Source organism: Bos javanicus, chromosome 15, assembly GCF_032452875.1.
Source record: "Bos javanicus breed banteng chromosome 15, ARS-OSU_banteng_1.0, whole genome shotgun sequence".
Classification (NCBI taxonomy): Eukaryota; Metazoa; Chordata; class Mammalia; order Artiodactyla; family Bovidae; genus Bos; species Bos javanicus.
Window position 1 is genome coordinate 52,199,303 of NC_083882.1, and position 20,460 is coordinate 52,219,762.

General features: G+C 45.0%; 1 protein-coding gene across 2 annotated transcripts in view; it reads right to left on the reverse strand.

The window, feature by feature from the left end:
• The window catches only part of CLPB (ClpB family mitochondrial disaggregase), a 143,826-nt gene that overhangs the window by 103,029 nt on the left and 20,337 nt on the right, over positions 1-20,460 (reverse strand). For both annotated transcript variants that reach the window (XM_061380739.1, XM_061380738.1), the window contains exon 3: positions 6,235-6,321. In XM_061380739.1, the coding sequence (XP_061236723.1) occupies positions 6,235-6,321 (87 nt within the window). The remainder of the gene's footprint in view (positions 1-6,234; positions 6,322-20,460) is intronic.

Here is a 20,460-nt window from a genome sequence, read left to right on the forward strand (position 1 = left end):
TAAATGGTCTTTGGCCAAGGATGGCGGCATTTTAAAATTAACAAAGCCCAGGTACCACATCCAGGAAGGCCTTGGCAAATGCGTGTTATCCACTCATTAGCTCAGCTCCTCAGGGACCCCAGCCAAGTAGGGAAGGCAGTGCCGGGAAGCGGTCCTTCCGATGCTGATGAAATGCACTCCGGGAGAAAAAGCAGGAGGGAGGGAGACTCTTGTGGGGAATTTCAAACAGTTCTGCTGGAGCTTCCTTCTCTGTTTGGTGGACTCACCTTCTCTGAGGCAGGGGTTTTCAAAGCAACCAGCAAGCCCAAGCGGGCTCAAATCTCAATCGCCCCACCACCGCCCCACCCTTTCAGGATCCCTGGTTCCTGAAGCACCCCAATGGCCATACTATTTAGGCGGTCCTCCCTGGACAGCAGTCGAGGAACAAAGAACCCAAGAATAATATGGGATGAGGCAAGTTCCCAGTCCTGAGCCCTGCTCTTTCTCCTTGCTATGAAGAAGAACCCTATGACACTTTGTGAGCCTGCCGTATACCACTCACAAAGTGAACTGATCACTATTCATTGGTCATGTGACTCCGTAAGTCTTTACTCTTCACAATTAGAACATACAGTATTGCAATGTAAGATACCACCAGCAATAAGGATTCAAAACATTCTAGGTGACCACAAACAGTATGGATTTTTTTCATTTTAACACTACAATCATGAATTCTCAGTACACCAAAGGTCACAATTAACAGTGAAAATATAGAGAAAGATGGTGGCATTTGAAAAACTTTTTTAATGTCAGCTTATTGAAGCATCTTTTACGCATAGTAAAATGCATCCTTTTAAGATGTACAATTTGATGAGTTGTATGGCCACCACCAGAATTAAGAATTAACACTCTAAAGTATTTCTGTCACCCGAAAAGTTCCTTTGTGTCCTTCCCTAAACTCCTAAATGCTACCAGCCACTAACTTGAGTTCTGTCCCTATAATATTGCCTCTTCCAGACTGTCACGTAAATGGAATTATACAGAAGGTAGCTTTTATTGTCTGGCTTTAACTTAGCATAAGACTTTCAAGATTTGACCATGTTGTTACCTGTACAAGAAGTTAGTCTTTTTTTTCCCCCCCAGTGCTGAGAGGTCCACTGTATGGATGTACTATAATTTGTCCTTTCATCAGATTATGGACATTTGGGTGATTTTGAGTTTTTGGTGATTATGAATAAAGCTACTATAAATATTTGCATACAGGTCTCTTGGTAAGATATATGTTTTTATTTTTCATGGACAAATACCTAGGAGTTGGTATTGCTGGGCTGTATGATAAATGTACATTTTACCTTTACAAGAAATTGCTAAAATATTTTCCAAAGCGGCTATTTCATTACACATTCACATCAGCAGTTATGACAATTGTTCTGCATCACTGTCATCACTTGGTACTGTCAGTTTTTAAAATTTTGGTCATTGGAATAGGTGTTTGGTCAAATGGAATAGCATTTCACTATGATTTTAACTTGCATTTCCCTAAATGCTGAGTATTTTTCACGTACTTATTTCCCATCGATCTCTTCTGTGGTAAAGTATCTGCTCAAGTCTTTTGCCTATTTTTTAAAAACTGGGCTATCTTTTAACTACTGTTGTGTCCAAGAGTTCTTCATACTTTCTGGATAATTTTGTTATCAGACGTGTTTTCACAGCTTCTTTTTTGAGGAATCAGAAATCGTACCATTTCAATTCCAAACCACTATCCCCTGAACATACATGTTGATCAAGAAAACAGAAAAGACAAACTTTGAGTTTATAACTACCTTAGTGCCACTGGGCAAAGGGCCAAGCAGTACTCAGTACCTGTTAGAACTCACAAGATGGTCTGCACCTCCACGATGAGCACCTGACCACCACTGGGCTTTAAAGAAAGCTACATCTGGAGAAACGGCTGTCCTATAAGGCCCCCCAGGCTCGGCACCTCCCAAAGCCCTGTTCTGGTCCGGCAGGCTCCTGGAATGGTCAACAGTTGTCACACTCCATTGCTGGCCATTGTCCACTGGGAAAGGTAGGAGGCTCCCAACCCATCCCTCAGTGAAAGAGCAAACAGTGGGGCCTGTGGCTGCCTGGACATCAAAGTAGAGCAAACAGGCCTGGCAGGCCCTGCCTCTCCGCCTACACATCCTGCAAATGCCATCTGAAGGAGCGTCCCTGAGGGGGTCATGACTTCCAGCTTGTCACCGCGCACATCAAAGTTTGCACCACACACGAACTCGGTGCATGGGTTCGAATCAAGTTGCCCAAGAGCGGATACTCTGCCATTGTGTCCAGTTTTAATCCCGTGTTTTCCCAAGTAATTAAGCCTTCTTGCTTATGAACTTGTGACTAAGTAAAGCATCACTGAGAAGTTGTAACATCAAAGTGCCTTCCACCGTCTGTCCATGTTTAGTAAAATTGGATTTCTTTCCGTTCTTAAAGAAAAACTAATTGAATTTAGCTGAAGGCTGGGTATATTTGCACGAGCCAGTAGAGGCTGTGCTAAGTTACAGTGGTCATCCTTGGACCCTGTGGCTTAGCCTTTAGCTGGGCTGGGTCAGAGTGCAACATGGAATGAGGCACCCAGATTTAGGCTAAACAAGTGCCTCTGGCATGAGGCTTATGGAGAAGGGGCCCGCCCCTGCCGACGACTCAAGGCAATACTACACCCAAGCTGTTACTAGGCTGGTGAAAGGACTGTCCTAGCAGAATGTTGGTAAATCTTTGGCAGGACGGCTACTGAAGACAATGGCCATCACAATGCTCAAGTCCTTGATGTTAGCAGTCCAAGTAAGCTTCTTAAGGCAAAGGCTGGGATGCTTACTTAGTATCTGAAGGCCCTCTAGCCCAGCACATCAGCACCTGACACAGTATAGTTTTTTTTTAAGTTGCTGGATGCCTAACATGATAATAAAAAGGTACATCAGAACCAAGTTTCTTTCTCCTGCTGTGAAGTCACTTCAGTCATGTCCGACTCTGTGTGACCCCACAGACATCAGACCACCAGGCTCTCCTGCCCCTGGGATTCTCCAGGCAAGAAGAACCAAAATTCTCTGTATCCTTTTTTGCCTGGTCAGGAAACTTCAAACTAAATTTATACTCTATTCCACAAGTTACATGACTTAGACAGAGTACATCCGGGTCCCATTTATGTAAAATTAGACACACGCAGATATAGATATATAGTGACTGGTTTCTAGACAGAGGAAATTCACCTGATGGCTCCTTGCTTTTCTGTATTATTTTTACAAAAACAACAAACCTATTTCTGGAAAAGAAAATCTCAAGTTCAATTCTGATAGAATTATCTTTCCTTTTACCAATATGATTTCTGATCTTGATCCAGTTTTAACTCTCCTGTGTACATCTATGTTTGTTTTTTAATTTAAGTCACCTCAAACCCTTTTTGGAAATAAACGGAGGGGATAAATGATTTTCTTTGTTCTATAGCACTATATTTTCTATTCAAAACTAAATAACACTTTCTCCATTCTAAATTAAATAAAATAATACATACATATATATATGTATGTATGTATGTATATATAAAAGTTCACAAGAAGTTATCTCCTTAAGGATAGAGACTATCGTGTTCATATCCCCAAGGACTTAACACATTAAGCAGCCAGGCACTAAAGGCAGTGGAGGGTGAAACGCCTGGGCTCTTCTCAGGATATCTCCCTTGAGCTTGTGGGCTGCCAACACTGGAAAGGAGGTAAAGGCTCTCTGTTTTTTGCCTTGAATCCCAGGTTGCTGCCCCTCTACTCTTCCTTGATACAAACCCAGTTCAAAGGTAGTGGCATTTCAGGCCTCGTCAGTATGATTCCAGACAGGTTTGGTGACTGATAAGATGAGGATCAGCACACTTCTAATATGGAAAAACACCGGCAGATTGTGCTGGGATGGACACAATAATCCTTCAAGACTCCCACAGCACTTTAGGAATGTGGCCTATCCACCCTGAGCAGTATATTCCTGGCATACCAGATTCTACTTCTACTTTTTTTCCACTAGCACTTCTTATCTCCTAACATATATAGCTTGCTTGTGCACTGTATTTACTGTTTATTGTTTGTTTCTGCCTCTTTCTACCCAAGGACCAGCACTTGTATAGAAATAAGCTCTTTGAGGACAGGGATATTTGTCTATCAAGAACAGTGCCTGGTAAAAAGAAGGTACCAAACAATTTTTGTGATATGAATAAATAAATCTAACCTGAGAGTATGCTGTTTTCTGTAAAAATCTGTCCTCGCTGGGTATTGGAAGGAAGAGGAGGGCACAAAATAGAAGCTTAAAACACCAATAATTAGTCCCAGGAACCAAGTAAATACAAGCCAACACTCTCACTTTGCTCAATGAGCATCACTGATTTGCTAATGGCCCTGGATAAAGACAGAGCAATCAGTTAAACCAACAACTCATTAGATTGAGAGAGAAGTGTCCTCAAAGCACATCTATTAGCTGTCTGCTCAATGATTGGCATTACTTTTAGTGTTATTTCCTATCCTGTATCAGTGCTGAAAATACCACACATAGAAGGGCTCACACCCACTCCCCTTTCTCCATCCTTGGTTATCTCTTGCAGATAGAGATACCTGCAAGCTGGGAAAGACTGGTGGAGTCTTTCTCCACTGGGGGTGGAGGCAGGAGAAGCAGGTTATCAGTGGTAGAACAAACACCACTGTGATTGTGTGTGGACAGGTCTAGCAGCAGAGAATAACTTCTCACCATTTGTAACCTGTAGCACATACATTATCTCATCTGACTCTCACAAGAATACAGTGAGAATCTATCTGCTCTACTGTCAGATTCAGTCCCCTCACGCCCTCTGCTTTGATAAAATCCTGTCCACACTGCTCTGACATCATTGATTACACTATACTCTGCTTCTCTACCTGCCTGTCTTTTCCACATAAGACTATGAGCTCCCAAGGCCTCTGATTCCGCAGTGATTAACACAGAGCCTGGCTCAGAGGAGTTATCTACCAAATGTTTGCAGAAATAGTTGCTTTCAGGTGAAGAAACAAGGAATAGAATTTTGAAATTCAACCAAGGGTCGGAGCCAGGACTGGACTCTAGGCTCTGACTTGTAGAGCCAATTTACATCAAATTTTTCTTTTAAAGACTATGTGCTTGGAGCTAAAGAGGCAAATAAGGAGACAGAGTGCTGAGATCAAGTTCATGACAGAGGAGCAGAGAAGAGAGAACTAGGTCACTACAGCTAAGTCTCTCAGCCAGTCTGAGGCAGTGCCACCTCGACATGATAAAGTCCCAGTTTGGTTGATTTCTACCACCTTTATGACTCGCACAAAGGTGGTCGGTGCTGGCAGATAAAAGCCTTAAAGATCTGCTTGAAGGGAAAATGAAAATTGGCACCTCCCACGATCAATATCTGCAGCTGCTACTGAAGTGCCCAGTCTGCCTTCTTTGAAAGCATCTTTTTCTGCTTTTTCAGTCAGTTCTTTTGCACAATCACAACTAGAGACTCAAAGCATCCAGCCTGAGCCTGGGATCTGGCAGAGGGAGGCAGCATTGAGTTACAGTAAAACATAAACTCTGCAGGAAGCCAGACGAGGTTCTAAATGCTATCTGTGTGACCTCAGACAAATCACTCTGCCTCTCTGGGCTTCAGTTGTCTCAGCGGCAAAATTAATACATATCATGTGGATGGCTGTGAGTAGTAGAGCTCACTCTCTGTACAAAGTAGACTATTTCAACCTTAACCCAACAGCTGCATGCTGGGGCACTAGGGGAGTGGGCAGGAAAATAGCAGAGCCTGCAATGAGAGGGCAGAACACCCCACCTTCCCTAATTTCTATCAGAACTTCCAAAGGAACAGCCCAAAGAAGTCCTTGCTGGGGACAGTGACTGCGGACTGCTCAACATGAAAAGACACGATGGCAGAATCATGATGATAACTTAAACATGTATACTTAACCCCTAACAACAGGCTTCTCAAACATTTTGTTGCTTTGGTAAAGCAAACAACTTGCCTAAGGTCACAATGTCAGTGAATGATGGAGCTGGGATCCAGAGCTAGAGCTTCCCACTCCACATCTCCTGAAAGTTCCACTGCACCAGGTGAAGAACAGTCCTTTAGGCTGAGGCCATTTCCCTGCCTCTGGAGAAGACAGCAGAGGGACAGGCCAAGGGTAGGAGAAGGTTCAGGATCATGGTCTGCAGATTCTGGCAAAGGGAGGGTGGAAGGAGATCTCTCACCTGTCGTTTCGGTTGATGGCTGCCACCATTAGTGCTGTCCAGCCAAGTCTGTGCCTTGCATTGACATCTGCACCTTCCGACAATAGTCTAGAGAGAGACAGAAATATTTTCAGTGTATGGTTTATCATGGACATAAGAGTGGAAGACATGAAAAATCAACAGGGAGGCTAGATAGATTTGGAAATAGTTATGGACCTCTGAGAACCAAATACCCATCCCAGCTCCTCTGGTCACTATCCTCTGACCCCACGCTTCCTCTTCCTCTCTCTCTCCCCTTAAATGAGTCAGCCTCCACTCTTATCCTTCCAGCCTTCTGAGGAAAGAATGTGTCTTCCCTCCATCCAGAATGCTCTCTCTCTGACTCTCTGCCTATTTTAATCTACTTTCATGGGAAGTACAAAGTACAATCCTGGCTTGGGGGACTCTCCCCCAACAAGGCTCTCCTGACTCATCCAGTCCACAGATCTCTGTCCTTAGAATTCTTCCGTGCTTAGCACCAAATGTCCAAAGACACTTCTCATCTATGTAGCTACCAATTTATAGAAGGATCCCATTTCTCAAGTTTATCTGTATGGTGGCTGTTTGGAATTGGAACTCTTTGAACCCAAGGAAAGATGGAAAGAGTGTTAGAAATGCTAGATTAGGTTTCTAGGAAAGTCCATGTGAACCTACTTGACTCTACATGCCAGTGCCTAGCATGTGGTAGGAGCTCAGCAGCTGTTGGATAAATGAACAAGCATGAGGTTTTAACCATACCCCTAAAAGCCTGGAGTATTTTAGGTCCTGGTAGCAGGAGACCCTATAATGTGGGGGTAGACAGAGAGAAGGGGAGTAAAGAGAACCAGCTCTTACTGAGCACCTCCCACAAGCAGGAACTGCCTGGGAACTTTGCACACATTCTCTCGTTCACGCTTCACACATGCTTAAGAAGCTGATATTAATCTCCTCTTTTCATGGATGAGGTAACAGGCTCAGTGAGGTGAAATGACTCGATAAAGGTCACAAAGCTAGGTAAGGGGCAATACTGTGACTGGAACCCAAGTCAACATGGCTTTGAAGCCTGAACCCTTCTCACCTCACCACCCCTCCTCTACATTGAACCTGGCTCCATGTAACATGGAAGACAAAAGACTAAATGGACTCCAACAAGTCAGCGTGATATGCACTTGGTCCTGTGCTGATTTCTGGAATAGGGGTGTGAGAAGACAGGGGGTTTGCCCTCGGGAATTTAGTTGTGGAGGGAAGACTCAGGATAATAGGAAACCAAAGCCTGTAGTGTGTGGTCTCCCACCAGAAGTGTTGAAGGAGGCCAGGAAAGGAGGAGACCAGCAGTCAAGAGCGTTTCACCAACAAGGCAGGAGCTGCGTACTGGGAATGGGTGTTTGGGGGAACTGGGAGGCTGTCTACTCATCAATGGGTTCCAGACAAAAGGGCACTGGCAGAGAGTCCAGATGCTTGGGGTTGAGTCCTAGCTCCATTCTTACGCCATAAACTGTAGTAGCTGCCCCTCTGGACCAAGCCAAGTCTAATGTCTGTGCTGTTGAAGTAAGCAGGTGATGAAGGCTTGGAAGGATGAACAGACACAACATGTACTCATTTATTCACTCAGCCTGCGAACTCATTTGTTCCCTGCCTTTGCAGGCAATGAGACAGGCAGTTAAAGCCTGAGGGGAGACAGACCAGCAAGCACATCACCACACATCTGACGAGTGCTTGGATGGGGGCTGCAGGTTACAAGTGTACAACCAGGGAACCTAACCAAGTCTTAATGACCCATCAGGCCTCTCAGAGGAAGTGATGAGAACTGTTAGCCAGACAAAAGAGGGCAAGGGAGGGGAGGAATGTTTCAGGCAGAGGTAAACCCTCTCGATCAGAGTAGAAGGCAGCATGGGGGATAAGAGGCCCTGAAAGAGGTCTTACAGAACTGAGGCCGAAGTGTGAGGGTAAAGTGTTGAGATAGGAGGCTGGGAAACCCTCTTCTCTCACCTCTAGTTTGAAAGGTTTCTTCTGGGCAAAATCCTTGGCCTCTTACCTTACCACTTACTGTTAAGCATCTTTTATGCAAAAACAAGTGTCCACAGTCAAAAATGTTAAAGAGGCTAAGAACCCTGGGGGTAATTTTCTGAGACAAAAATCTCTTTTTGGACAAAACCTTCCCTTGTATAGCAGGTCAAGTGGTGCCGTGGAGAGCGCAAGGTTCTGAGAACTGAGAGACTGGAGTTCTGATTTTAACTGTGATTCTGGCTGGCAGGCTTCATGTTTCTGGCCCTGTCCACAAGACTAGAAAATCAGGAAGGGCTGAAGCAAATCAGAGGTTTCTGAGGGAAAGACATGAACTCTGTCTTGAAGAACAGGAACAATTTAGGGGAGGAGGAGGAAATGCATGCCAGTCACGGCAAAAGACATAAGATACTGTTCAGAAGCAGGGGAAGCAATGAGAAGGTATACTCAAAGAGACCACCAGGCAGATCCATCCATGTGACAGTTAACAGCACAGGAACAGGCAGCTGCCAAGATATGCAGGGCCTAACAGAGGGTCTCAAAAGCCAAGCTAGGAGGACAAGGCAGTGGGCATAAACCTTTTCCAGCCATGGACTCCTCTGAGAATATGACCAAAGCTGATGACCCTTTCCAGAAAAGTGCATAGGTACACATACACTCAAAAAAAAAAACCACAAAACTTTCTTTACATACAACATCCAGAGGTTCATAGGTCCTCAGAAAATCAATAGTGGACCCGACATTAAAAACTCAATCTAAAGGGTTGACAAACGCCTGGCATGTGGTCCTGGGCTCCCGCATCTGAGTCAGAATTCGCAAATCTCTCTTAACAGCTCTTTCCTATGGAGCCCTTGAAAGAGCCTCCGCAACACTGGCTCCAATTAGCCACCATCAATAAAAGGAAACCTATTTGCCATTCTTTAGAGGCTCACCACAGGCAAGTGTGGTTGTCGCTGAAGTTTGGGGTAAAAGAAATTACAGAATTAACCTAATAGCTTAAGCAAGCTGAGTCTAAAAGAAGACAGAGTAGAAAATGGGGACAAGGAGACCACTTTGGAAGCTGCTATAACATAGACCAAGGGAGATGAGCTAACACAGGAGTTTGGACAGAAGAAACTCAATGAAGCCAGAACCCTTTATGCCTTAATTGGGTCAGTGACCCGCATTTCCCTGCCTGGGCCCTGATAATTCTGGAAGCAGCACTCTTCTGGAGGCTGCTGCTGGTGTTAAGTCACTTCAGTCGTGTCCGACTCTATGCGACCCCATAGATGGCAGCCCACCAGGCTCCCCCGTCCCTGGGATTCTCAGGCAAGAACACTGGAGTGGGTTGCCATTTCCTTCTCCAATGAGTGAAAAGTCAAAGTGAAGTCGCTCAGTCGTGCCCAACTCTTAGCGACCTCATGGACTGCAGCCTACCAGGCTCCTCTGTCCATGGGGTTCTCCAGGCAAGAGTACTGGAGTGGGGTGCCATTACCTTGTACTGAAGAAAAAAGATTGAGATACTTCCTCTTCCTGCCCCTTAAGGGCTGAGTGTAGTGTAATAAAAAGATGAATAGAAGGCTCTGGAGTAAGTCAGACCTGGATTCAAATTCTAGTCCAGCTAGATAATGCTGAACAAATAAATTCTGAGTCTCAATTTCCTCACCTATCAAGTAGGGACAATAATCTCTGACTTGCAGGGATCCCAGCCCAGTACCTGGCATATAGCAGGTACTCATTACAGAGTGGTTTTTGCCTGCCACCCTAACCTGTTTTCATCTCTGTGATGGAACAAAGCGATCTGGCCTCAAGTTGGTAGTGGCAAATTGGCAAGTACCCAGGAATTCTAAGACAGGGTCACATAGGATGACCTGGGTAGTTTGGCCAGGCCAGCGCCAGGCACTCTTTTGTTCATTTATTCAACAAACAGGCACACACTTACTCTGTGCCTGGCTGACGCTGGCTACTGAGAAGACAAGACAGAAATCCTTTTTTTCCCAAGACCTAAGCCAAGTAGGGTTTTCTTTTTTTAATGTGCATGTGTGTATTTATTACTTTTTCCCACAAATAACTGCATTTTAAAATATGTTCACATTGCTAAGTATATAACAATTCCATTTTAAGTTGTAACTTAATTCTCCACAGCACATCCATCAGAGATATTCCCTCTCTGCTCTCCCAGGCATACCAACCCAGGTAACATCCATCTCTTGGTCATCAAAAGCAACACTCAAAGAACATCCTGTTGCATATGCCCTTTTGGACCTGTGTGAGTCTTTTCTCAGGGCATGTACTCAGAGTGTGATCCCTGGGTTATGGGGTTTACACCACTTAATCTGACTAAATAGCACCAGAGTCCTCCTCAGGACAGCTGCTCCATCTACCCTCTCACCAGCAGGACAGGGGTGTTCCTGTGTATCATGGACACTTGGCAGCAGCCAACTTCCTAATCACTGTAAGTGCAATAAGTATAAAGGGATTTCATGTTATCCTTTTAATCTGCATGTCTCTGATTAGCAACAATTTGGAGCTACTTGTTGTATGCATATTAGCATGCTGAGGTTTCCTTTTTCTGTATACTGCAGGGTTTTCTTTTAAGAGGAGGAAATGCCAGGAGAGAAGGCTTCTCCAAACTTGCTATCCTTTCAATGAACAGAGTAGAAAGAGCACAGGGCAGAAGATCTGCATTCAAGTTCTAGTTCTGCCACCTCCTGACACCCCAGGAAAGGTATATTATCCTCTAAGCCTCAGTCTCTTTACAGGCCCACTCCATGGAGAGAGCAGCCTGGTGGGCTACAGTCCACAGGGTTGCACAGGGCCAGACACAACTGAGTGCACACACACACACTCACACACACAAGTACTGCAATCTGAGGGAAAGGGTTCTGTAAACCCGAGGGATCATTCCTAGGATGTAAATTTTACTGTAACGGTCCTGGAGTCCAAAGGCTGGAGTTCAGATTCTGGTTCTGTCACTTATTAGCTGTGACACCGGGGCTATTGATCCCTACTGTGCAAGGTGGCTGTAAGGATTAAAACAGATACCACAAGGCAGAACTCCACAAGGAGTGGGGGCACCTGGTGAATCAAGGAAGGACCAGAACAAACAAAAACAAGTGACCCCAACTCCAAACAACTTTTCCCCTTTTCAGAGCTGAGTGGGCCCCTCCCCTACTTCCCCCAGGGTGCAGGGCAGCCCCAAAAGTTAGGATTTCACAAACCCAGGTCTCCTCCATTTCATTTTGTTGCTTTGCAAGTGAATGCCCAGCGGGCAGTCATTTCAAAGTCCTGGGACAGCTGGGCGGGTGGATGCCTGCTGAGAGCAGCTGAAAGGGCCTCTGAGGCCTGAGAAAGCCACCCTTGCTCTCCCCTGTGATTTTCACCAACGGACAAAGTGCGGCAAGTGAATTAATCTCTTTTAAAAAGAGCAATGCTTGTGACAGAGCACGGTGTCTCCGAAAAGGTTAGGATTCCATCATCCCTGAGATGATGAGTGGAATGCTTAATGCAGGCTGCCACTCAGGACAGAGCAGCCTGTGGCCGGGGGCTGAGGAGTGGGGGTGGGCACCGCAGGCCTTTCTGGACGCACTCCAGACTTGTGGAAGGCCCTTCCCTAATGAACTAGGTCTCCTGCTTGGCAGGGCAGTGGTGGGTGACACTAATTGGGGGTGACCCAGGGGAGATGATGGAGAGGAAACCACACACTAGCAGTCCAGAGCTGAATTCAAGCTCGTGTACAACTCCCAGGCAGCAGCGCAGGGCATGAAAATAAATGAGAGACCCCTCGGTTCACACGCAGGCTGTGGCATTTATCTTCCTGCCCCGCGCTACTGCCTGGAAGCTGTACATGAGCTGGAATTCATGGTGGGTAGCCGTGGACGAACGAGTGACTTAGCTTCTCTGAATCTCGTTTGGTCTCATCTGAGTAACAGCTCATGCTCTCTGAGCCTGTTCCACAACTGCTAAAAAAGGGAGAGGACACCACCAGCCCTTCTCCGTATGTCACGCAGGGGCACCATGAAGAAACGAGACAAAAATATATAAAAGCACTTGGTATGCAATAAAGCATTATATAAATGGAAGAACCTATTTTATTGTTATCATCATTTTCTAATGAGTATCTACCCCATTTTATGGAAGTAACAGTAAACTAGGATGATATATCCAAGGCGCACACAGAACTCAGAATATAAGTGCTCCAAATTTTCTGTGGATTTCTAGGATGGTCTCAAATTCCCAGGCAAGGGCAATGGTAGAATAAAGGTTTCCTGCTTCTTGGCAGGACAAACCTAGACAGTGCGTTGAAAAGCAGAAACATTCTGCCAATAAAGGTCTGTAGAGTCAAGGCTATGGTCTTCCCAGTGGTCATGTACAATGGTGAGAGCTGAACCATAAAGAACGCAGAACACCAAAGAATTGATGCCTTCAAACTGTGGTGCTGGAGAAGACTCTTGAGAGTCCCTTGGACAGCAAAGAGATCAAACCAGTCAATCTTAAGGGAAATCAACACTGAATATTCACTGGAAGAACTGATGCTGAAGCTGAAGCTCCAGTATTTTGGTCATCTGATGTGAACTGCTGACTCATTGGAAAAGTCCCTGATGATGGGAATGATTAAGGGCAGAAGGAGAAGAGGGCATCAGAGGATGAGATGGCTGGATGGCATCACTGATGCAATGAACATGAACTTGGGCAAACTCTGGGAGATGGTGAGGGACGGGGAGGCTTGTCGTGCTGCAGTCCATGGGGTCATAAAGAGTCAGACACGACTAGGCGACTGAACATCAACAGCAGCCCCAAAGCTGATGATTTCCACAGGAGAGTAACAAATCATGGGGGGATAAAAAAGCAGCAGCTATCCCATCTATCTTCAGGAGAGTCCAGAGGCTCTGGACCAAACAGGCAGCAGCGGTTACCTCAGGTGCGGAAGGGAGTCAAACTTTCACTTCCTACTGTGAATGCTTCTCTATTGTTAGAAGTTTTGTTGCTGTATTTTTTATAACAATGAACATATTATTACTCCTTAAAAAAAAAAAAAAACAACTTTCTTAGGAAAAGAAAAACTTTGGACCTAGAGACTGTTATACTGAGTGAAGCAAGTCAGACACAGAAAGATAAATATGTAATATCACTTACATGTGGGATCTAAAAAAAAAAAAAAAGATATAAATTAACCTTTTTACAAAGCAGAAATCAGGGGCTTCCCTGGGGGCTCAGTGGTAAAAAATCCACCTGCCAATGCAGGAGACAAGGGTTTGATCCCTGGTCCGGGAAGATCCCACCTGCTTCGTGACTACTAAGTCTGTACACTACAACTACCAAGCCTGCACTCTAGAGCCCGAGAGCTGGAACCATGGGCTCCCACGCTGCAGGGTGGCAACGACTGAAACCCGCATACCTAGAGCCTGTGCCTCGCAGCAGGACTAGCCACTGCTACGACAAGGCACCCCAACAAAGAGCAGCCCCTGCTCACTGCGACTAAAGAAACCAGCCTCGCATCAATAAGGACCCAGCACAACCGAAAATAGATTAAAAAAAAAAAAAAAACAGAAATCAAGTCACAGATGTAGAAAACAAACTATGGTTACCACGGGGGAAAGGCAGTAGGGGAGGACTAAATTGGGAGCTTGAGATTGACAAACACACACTATATACAAAATAGATAACTAATAAGAGCCTATCGCATAGCACGGGGAACACTATTCAATACTTTATAGTGGCCTGTAGGGAAAGCAATCTGAAAAAATATGTATATGTACATCTGACTCACTTCGCTATACAGCAGAAACTAACACATTGTAAACCAACTACATTCCAATAAAAAAAATCATTTGAAAAAAGAAATCACTTTAAAAAAGAAAAAGAAAGACTTGCCCCTTCTTCTTCCCAGAAGCCTTCCCTAAGAAAGCCTTGTTGGCTTATGCTAGCCCGTATCTACAGCTGTCAGTTTCCCTGTCCCACATTCCCAGTAGTCAGCATGACCCCCTAGAAATGCCTTGTTTCTTGACTCCTGGTGCTGGCACAGTGGCTCAGGGGCTGGACAAAATGCCTGTGGCATTCTACAAAATGTCTACACAGATCTCTCCCCTATACTCATATGCCTGTCAGTTCCCAAGAACTCAGGTTCCTGATACATGTGGAAGGTATAGGTGTGGCTTCTCACTCTCAGGGCTGAGGATACTTAGACACAGGCTGGAGGCCATGGGTTTTAGTCATGGCTCTCTCAACAACTAGCTGTGTGACCTAGACAAATCTGTCTCTTTGGGCCTCACTTTTCTCTGTGGTAAAATAAGGGAACTGAATTAAATGATTTCTCAAGTCCCTGCCAGAACTAAAATCTTAGATTTAAAATACGCACAGCATCAAAGAAGTTGAGAAGTGAACTCCTAGCAGTCAGGGGCACCAGCGTCACTTCCAAAGAAGAGAGAACTCCTCAGGTTTGCTGTCTATTGGCGGGAGTGAGGGAGTCCCAGACAGGGATACAGGGCATTTTGAGTCATTCTGGCTTGATCAGCTCTTCTACTCAGGGGAGGGAGGTACCACTTGGTTTTTCTTCCTTCCTTATGACCAATCAATACAAAGCAGCCACTGAACTTCAATCGTGCATTGTTCCATCTGGTTTCCAGACCCTTCACATGACCTGCCCTCAGCTGCAGCTGGGGAGGGGCTTGAAGGGTGGGGAGCCCTATCCCACCTGCACCAGAGGCCTGGAAGCAGTGAGCCATGCAGACGCAATCATGATTGCTATCTGGGCTACAGGGCCCTGGCTGGAGCCTCACAGAAGGTCCTGTTTACAGTAATAACAGCACCAGGCCCTGCTGTCTGAGCAGAGGCAAGGTGCCTGGGGCTAGAATCCTCCATCTGTGCCTTATCTACCCGGTAGCCGTGGGCCGGGAAGGGTGGGGCGAGGGAGGAAAGGCTGCTCTCAGAACCCGGTCGAGGTTAGGTAATTCCAGGCAGGTCCCAGGGCTACAACTCCACAGACACGGGGCCTCTCTGGCATCTTTTGCTATCAGTCTTTCAACTGAACACTCTCTTTCAAGGGCGCCTCAGGGCCTTGCCCCTAGGAATCTCTCCAGATGCTCTCATTCCTGGTGAGGCGGCCCATCCCAGCACTGCCATACCTGGACTACTCCAGAGGGCAGTGGGTGGGCAGTGAGACGGGAGCACTGGCACTTATGCAGCACTGACAACAAGGAAGGTGCACTGCGTAACGTACCTGCATGCTTCATAACCAGTTAACTTCCAATCGCATAAAGTTTTTCAGTTTCTGAATGTAAAGAAGGATGTGCTGAGATCAGTCTACCCAATCCTTTCTTTTTATAGATACACATACAGAGGCTCAGAAAGCACCAGCCTTGGAACAGCCCGATATGGACATAAGCCCACACCTGTCTCTTCCAGACTGTGTGACTGTGGGCAGGTCATGCTAACCTCTGAACCTCGGCCGTCCTACCTTATCAGTCTGGTAACCGAGGTAACCAAAAATGTACGTGCACTTCTAGTGTTAGCTATCATCATTACCACTGTTCTATGTGTTCAAAGGCACACAGCGGAGGAGCTGTATCAGAACTTCACTGAATACTGCTGGATTAAAAAAATAAAAGCCAAAGCTGGGGGGGACCATACTTTGTCCTATCTTTCTTATAGTTTCTAGCAGGAACTTGGTACATATTAAAGTGCATAGATTATTTTTTTTTAACTTTTTATTTTGAAATTATTTCAAACTCACACAGCACTTAAAAAATAGCATGCACACACACACACACAAAACTCAGGTATATCCTTCACTCAGATTCTCATTACATCATTACATTTTGCCTCACTCCTTTTCTGTTTTTTCCTAGACCACGTGAGAATTCATTTCAGACATCATACCCCTTTATTCCCAAATATTTCAGCACGTATTTCCTAGTATGAGGACATTCTCTTACAAAGCACTAACCAGTAATGATTAAATTTGGTACATTTTAACACTGACAAAATATTTTTATCTAATATACAACCCATACAAATTTCCTCAATTATCCAAACAATATGCTTTAGAGCAATCCACCCTTCACCCCAGACTCAGATATAAGCCAGGATCAAAACTGGAATCACACACTGCCTGTGCCTTCAGTTTTCTTTCATCTAGAACAGTCCCTCAAACTTTCTTTGATATATATTCATGATACACACATTTTTGCAGAATAAGGCTAGTTTGTCTGTAGACTTCTTCACTTGGGATAACAATTTATTGAGGAACCACTTCCTATTATTCACCTATTCACTGCACAAACTTTTCACGAGACTGGTTATTACAGGACTGTAAGCAGGATACCGAGGACTCTGATGAATTCTACAGTGTTCTTATCTTCAAGGTATTCACTGCATAGTTATTGGCAAACAGCTAAATTACAAGCAAGCACCTTGTGAGTGTAGTGCAGAGCAAGGGCCACAGGCATGACTTCTTGGAGGCAGAGGCATGAGCCATGCCAGAAAGGATGCGCAGAAGCACAGATTCCCTTAATGCACTCCTGGGATCTTCTATGGGAGACAGCTCTGCTTCCCCAAGCAGTGTGTGCCACGGTGGGGGCTCAATAAAACACAAATCCAACAATACAAGGCCAGAAAGGGGAGGGAGTGGTCCAGGGCACCCCTATCTGGGTACCTCTATTCAGGGCTCTAAGTCCCACTCAGCAGCTGCCGTGGTGACAAGAAGGCAAGGACTGTCTAGGCAGCTGAAGTGTGGGAAAGGGCCATGAGTGCCACCTACTGGCACCACAGCAGGCCTGTAGGCTGCCACAGAGGGCAGCTGGGTGTTGCCAGGAAGCCTGTTATCCTATGGCAGTGAGACACAGAAGTAGCCCAAATTTCTAAAATTGGGTTGGCACTTGAGCTACTACTGCTAAGCTCCAGAACCCTATGAGATTTTCAGTAAAAAAATGGACTGTGCAAAGCCAACCACAGTATCTGGCCCTCTAGATAGGAACAAAATTTGGCCTTCATTAATTCAGGTTTGTCCCAGTAACAAAGTAGGCTCTTCTCCAAGTCAGGCTCTGTGTTGAGCATTGAGGGTACAGATGAATCAGACATGGATCTTGCCCACAAGGAGCTCCTGGTCTGAACTGGTGGTGGGGAAATGGAACACAAATAAGTGTTTTAAGGATCACAGGTGCTTTGAAAGCTGTTTGTAGAGGGTCAGTGACCACACAACATGCTTAGCTCTTCCGGTCTTTCAAAACTCTTAAACTGTGGTGTTCAAAAGAGTCTGTGTTTCTAGAGCAGCCTACTACGCACCAGGCACTTGACATTTATAATCTTATCTGGTCCTGTGATTAGAGAAGGAGTCATAAAGAGAGAGGATAACTGACCTGCTTAAGATCAAATAGTCAGTAAGTGGCAGCCTGGGCTGGAACCCACCCTCTCTCTATGGAACCACACTGCCTTCCAGGGTATATATCCCAACTTCTTCTCTTTTTCCACACATTTAGCCTGGGATCAGCACAAATATCTGTGGGGCCTAATCAGCTGACCCTGGAGAAAAGACCCTGACGCTGGGAAAGACTGAAGGCAGGAGGGGATGACAGAGGATGAGATGGTTGAATGGCATCACCGACTCGATGGACATGAGTTTGAGCAAGCTCCAGGAGATGGTGAAGGACAAGGAAGCCTGGCATGCTGCAGTCCATGAGGTCACAAAGAGTTGGACATGACTGAGCGACTGAACAACAATCAGCTGACAGAAAATGATAAAAAAAATAAAAAAGGAAAAGCCTTACATAGAAAGGAAGTTAAATGATGAATGGAGATACTCTGATTAGTTCTGCTGTCTAGAACCTTCTCCCTTGGAAGGGACCCCTTCTCTTAGACTGAAGATGAGAAAGGCCAGATCCCTTCATGGTAGTCTCCATAGTACCACCACCACTTTCACAGCTGCATGGCAATATAACACTGTAAAGTGGTCTTGACTTTAGGTTAAAACAACCTTGGCAAACAAACCTAATCAATAGGTCTTAGAAGTATAGGAAGTCCTAGTTCTCTGCAGACAAGCTTAACAGACTCTCAGAGTATAATGCATCTGCCGAGAAAGCTAATGCAAACTCAGGCCATGTTAACAGCCTCATAAAATCTCTAAAAAGTGGATCACTGCCCTGCTCTACACAATGATAGTCACGCCACACCAGAATTCAAATAGGGCACCAAAAACTTTGTGGCCATTTCATTACAAAATGATTAGGATGAGAGAAGAATTGAAACCACAGTTTGGAGAACCAAGGTTTATTTGGCTTGGAGCTATTAACATTCAAAAGTCTGGAACAGGGAAAGGGAACTGTGTAGTCTTAGAGGACAGAACAAGGACCAAAGAGGCAAGCTGTAGAGAGAGCTAACTACGTAACAGCAGCCCACCAGGTGTCAAGTGCTATGCCAGGTGCTTTCATAATATTACCTTGGAATTCATCACAACATAAAGCATTTTTCTAATAACAAAGTGCTGTGTGTGCTCAGTTACTCAGTCATGTCCAACACTTTGCAACCCCAGATAGCCTGCCAGGCTCCTCTGTCCATGGAATTTTTCAGGCAAGAACACTGGAGAGGGTTGCCATTTCATCCTCCATACAGAGTGCTTATGCTTACATTACTCCAACTGCCCAGAATGTCTTTCTACCCAGCTCCTTATATCCAAATACTAACATCTCCAGGCCCAGACTGAATGCCCCTCTTGTCTATAGAGACTTAACTTTTTGTATGTACTAATTACAATTCTCTTACCAATGTTCTTTGAAAGGCAAAGGTCATCACGATACATCACGATTCAATGCTGAATGGGGCATACTGCTCATAATGGGCCTTAAGAATAAATAAATACCAAATAAAATGTACAAATGACCAAAAAAAAAACTCATGAAAAGATGTTCAACATCATTAGCCATCAAGGAAATACAAACCAAAACCACCAAGAGGTATCACTTCACACAACGGCTCTAATAAAAAGACAGTAAGAGGTGCTGGCAAAGGTGTGGAGAAATCAGAAGCCTCACATTTTATATTGCTGGTGAGAATGTTAAAATGGTATAGCTACTTTGGAAAACAGTCTGACCATTTCTCAAAATGTTAAACACAGAGTTACCACATGGAGCAGTTCTACTCCTAGGTATCTGGCCAAGATATATAAAAACATACATTGACACAAAAATTTGTACACACATGTTCATAGCAGTGTTATTCATAACGGCTGAAAAATGAAAACACAAATGTTCATCAACTGATGAATGTGTAAATAAAATGTAATATATCTATACATGGAATACTGTTCAGTCACAAAAAGGAACAAAGTACTGTACATGCTACAACAGAGGTGAACCTCGAAAACATAATAAGTGAAAGAAGCCAGTCATCAGAGGACAAATATTGTATGAGTCCATTTATATGAAATACCCATACAGGGAAATCCAGGGGAAAAGAAAGTCAGTTAGTAGTTGCCAGAGGCCGGGAGAGCGGGGAATGGGGAGCGAATGCTGATGGGACTGGGTTTTGGTGGGGGAGGGGGGAGGTAGTGATGAAAATGTTCTGGAATTAAGACACAGAGATGGTTGCATAATCTCATGTCTATATTAAAAAGCCACTGCACTGTATCCTTTAAAAAGATGAATTTTATGATGTGTGAATTATATCTCAAAAGGAAAAAGAATAAGTGAATGAGTAAATGTTTACTCAGAGTAAGCTTATTACTCAGGAGATAGAGCATCCCTCACACCTAGAGGAGCCCAACTGCGGACTGGATGGTGCCCATCAGAGAGCCTGAAGAGGAGACAAGAACACTGGAGCGGAAGTGAGGCTGAAGACAACAGTGCCCTGGGTTCTGTCTGACCCATCAGGGGCTGTACCTGAGTCCCAGTGGCCCTGGGAAGGATACTGTTCTGCCTGCTGGACTCTGACCCGTGGGGATTCCATGGGGCTCCTCCAACTATGTGTGCTTTACATTTGGTCCTGCTCACTATCTGCAAAGGCTGGTCAAATACACAGATTTCCCAGGAGGCCTGGGCGCTATCCCCACAAACAAAAGGGCATTGAGATGGAAGCCTGAGCTCAGCCTCAGAGAGGAATTCTTATGCAGCCTTCCTGGGCCTCCCATCCACATGAATGGAGGATCATGGAGACCAGTCAGTCTGCCCAGCTGCTGGACCCTGCTGGGGAAACTCTGGAGAATAAACAAGGTTTCATTCAATCAGTCAATCAACTGGTCAGACTCCATCTGTACTG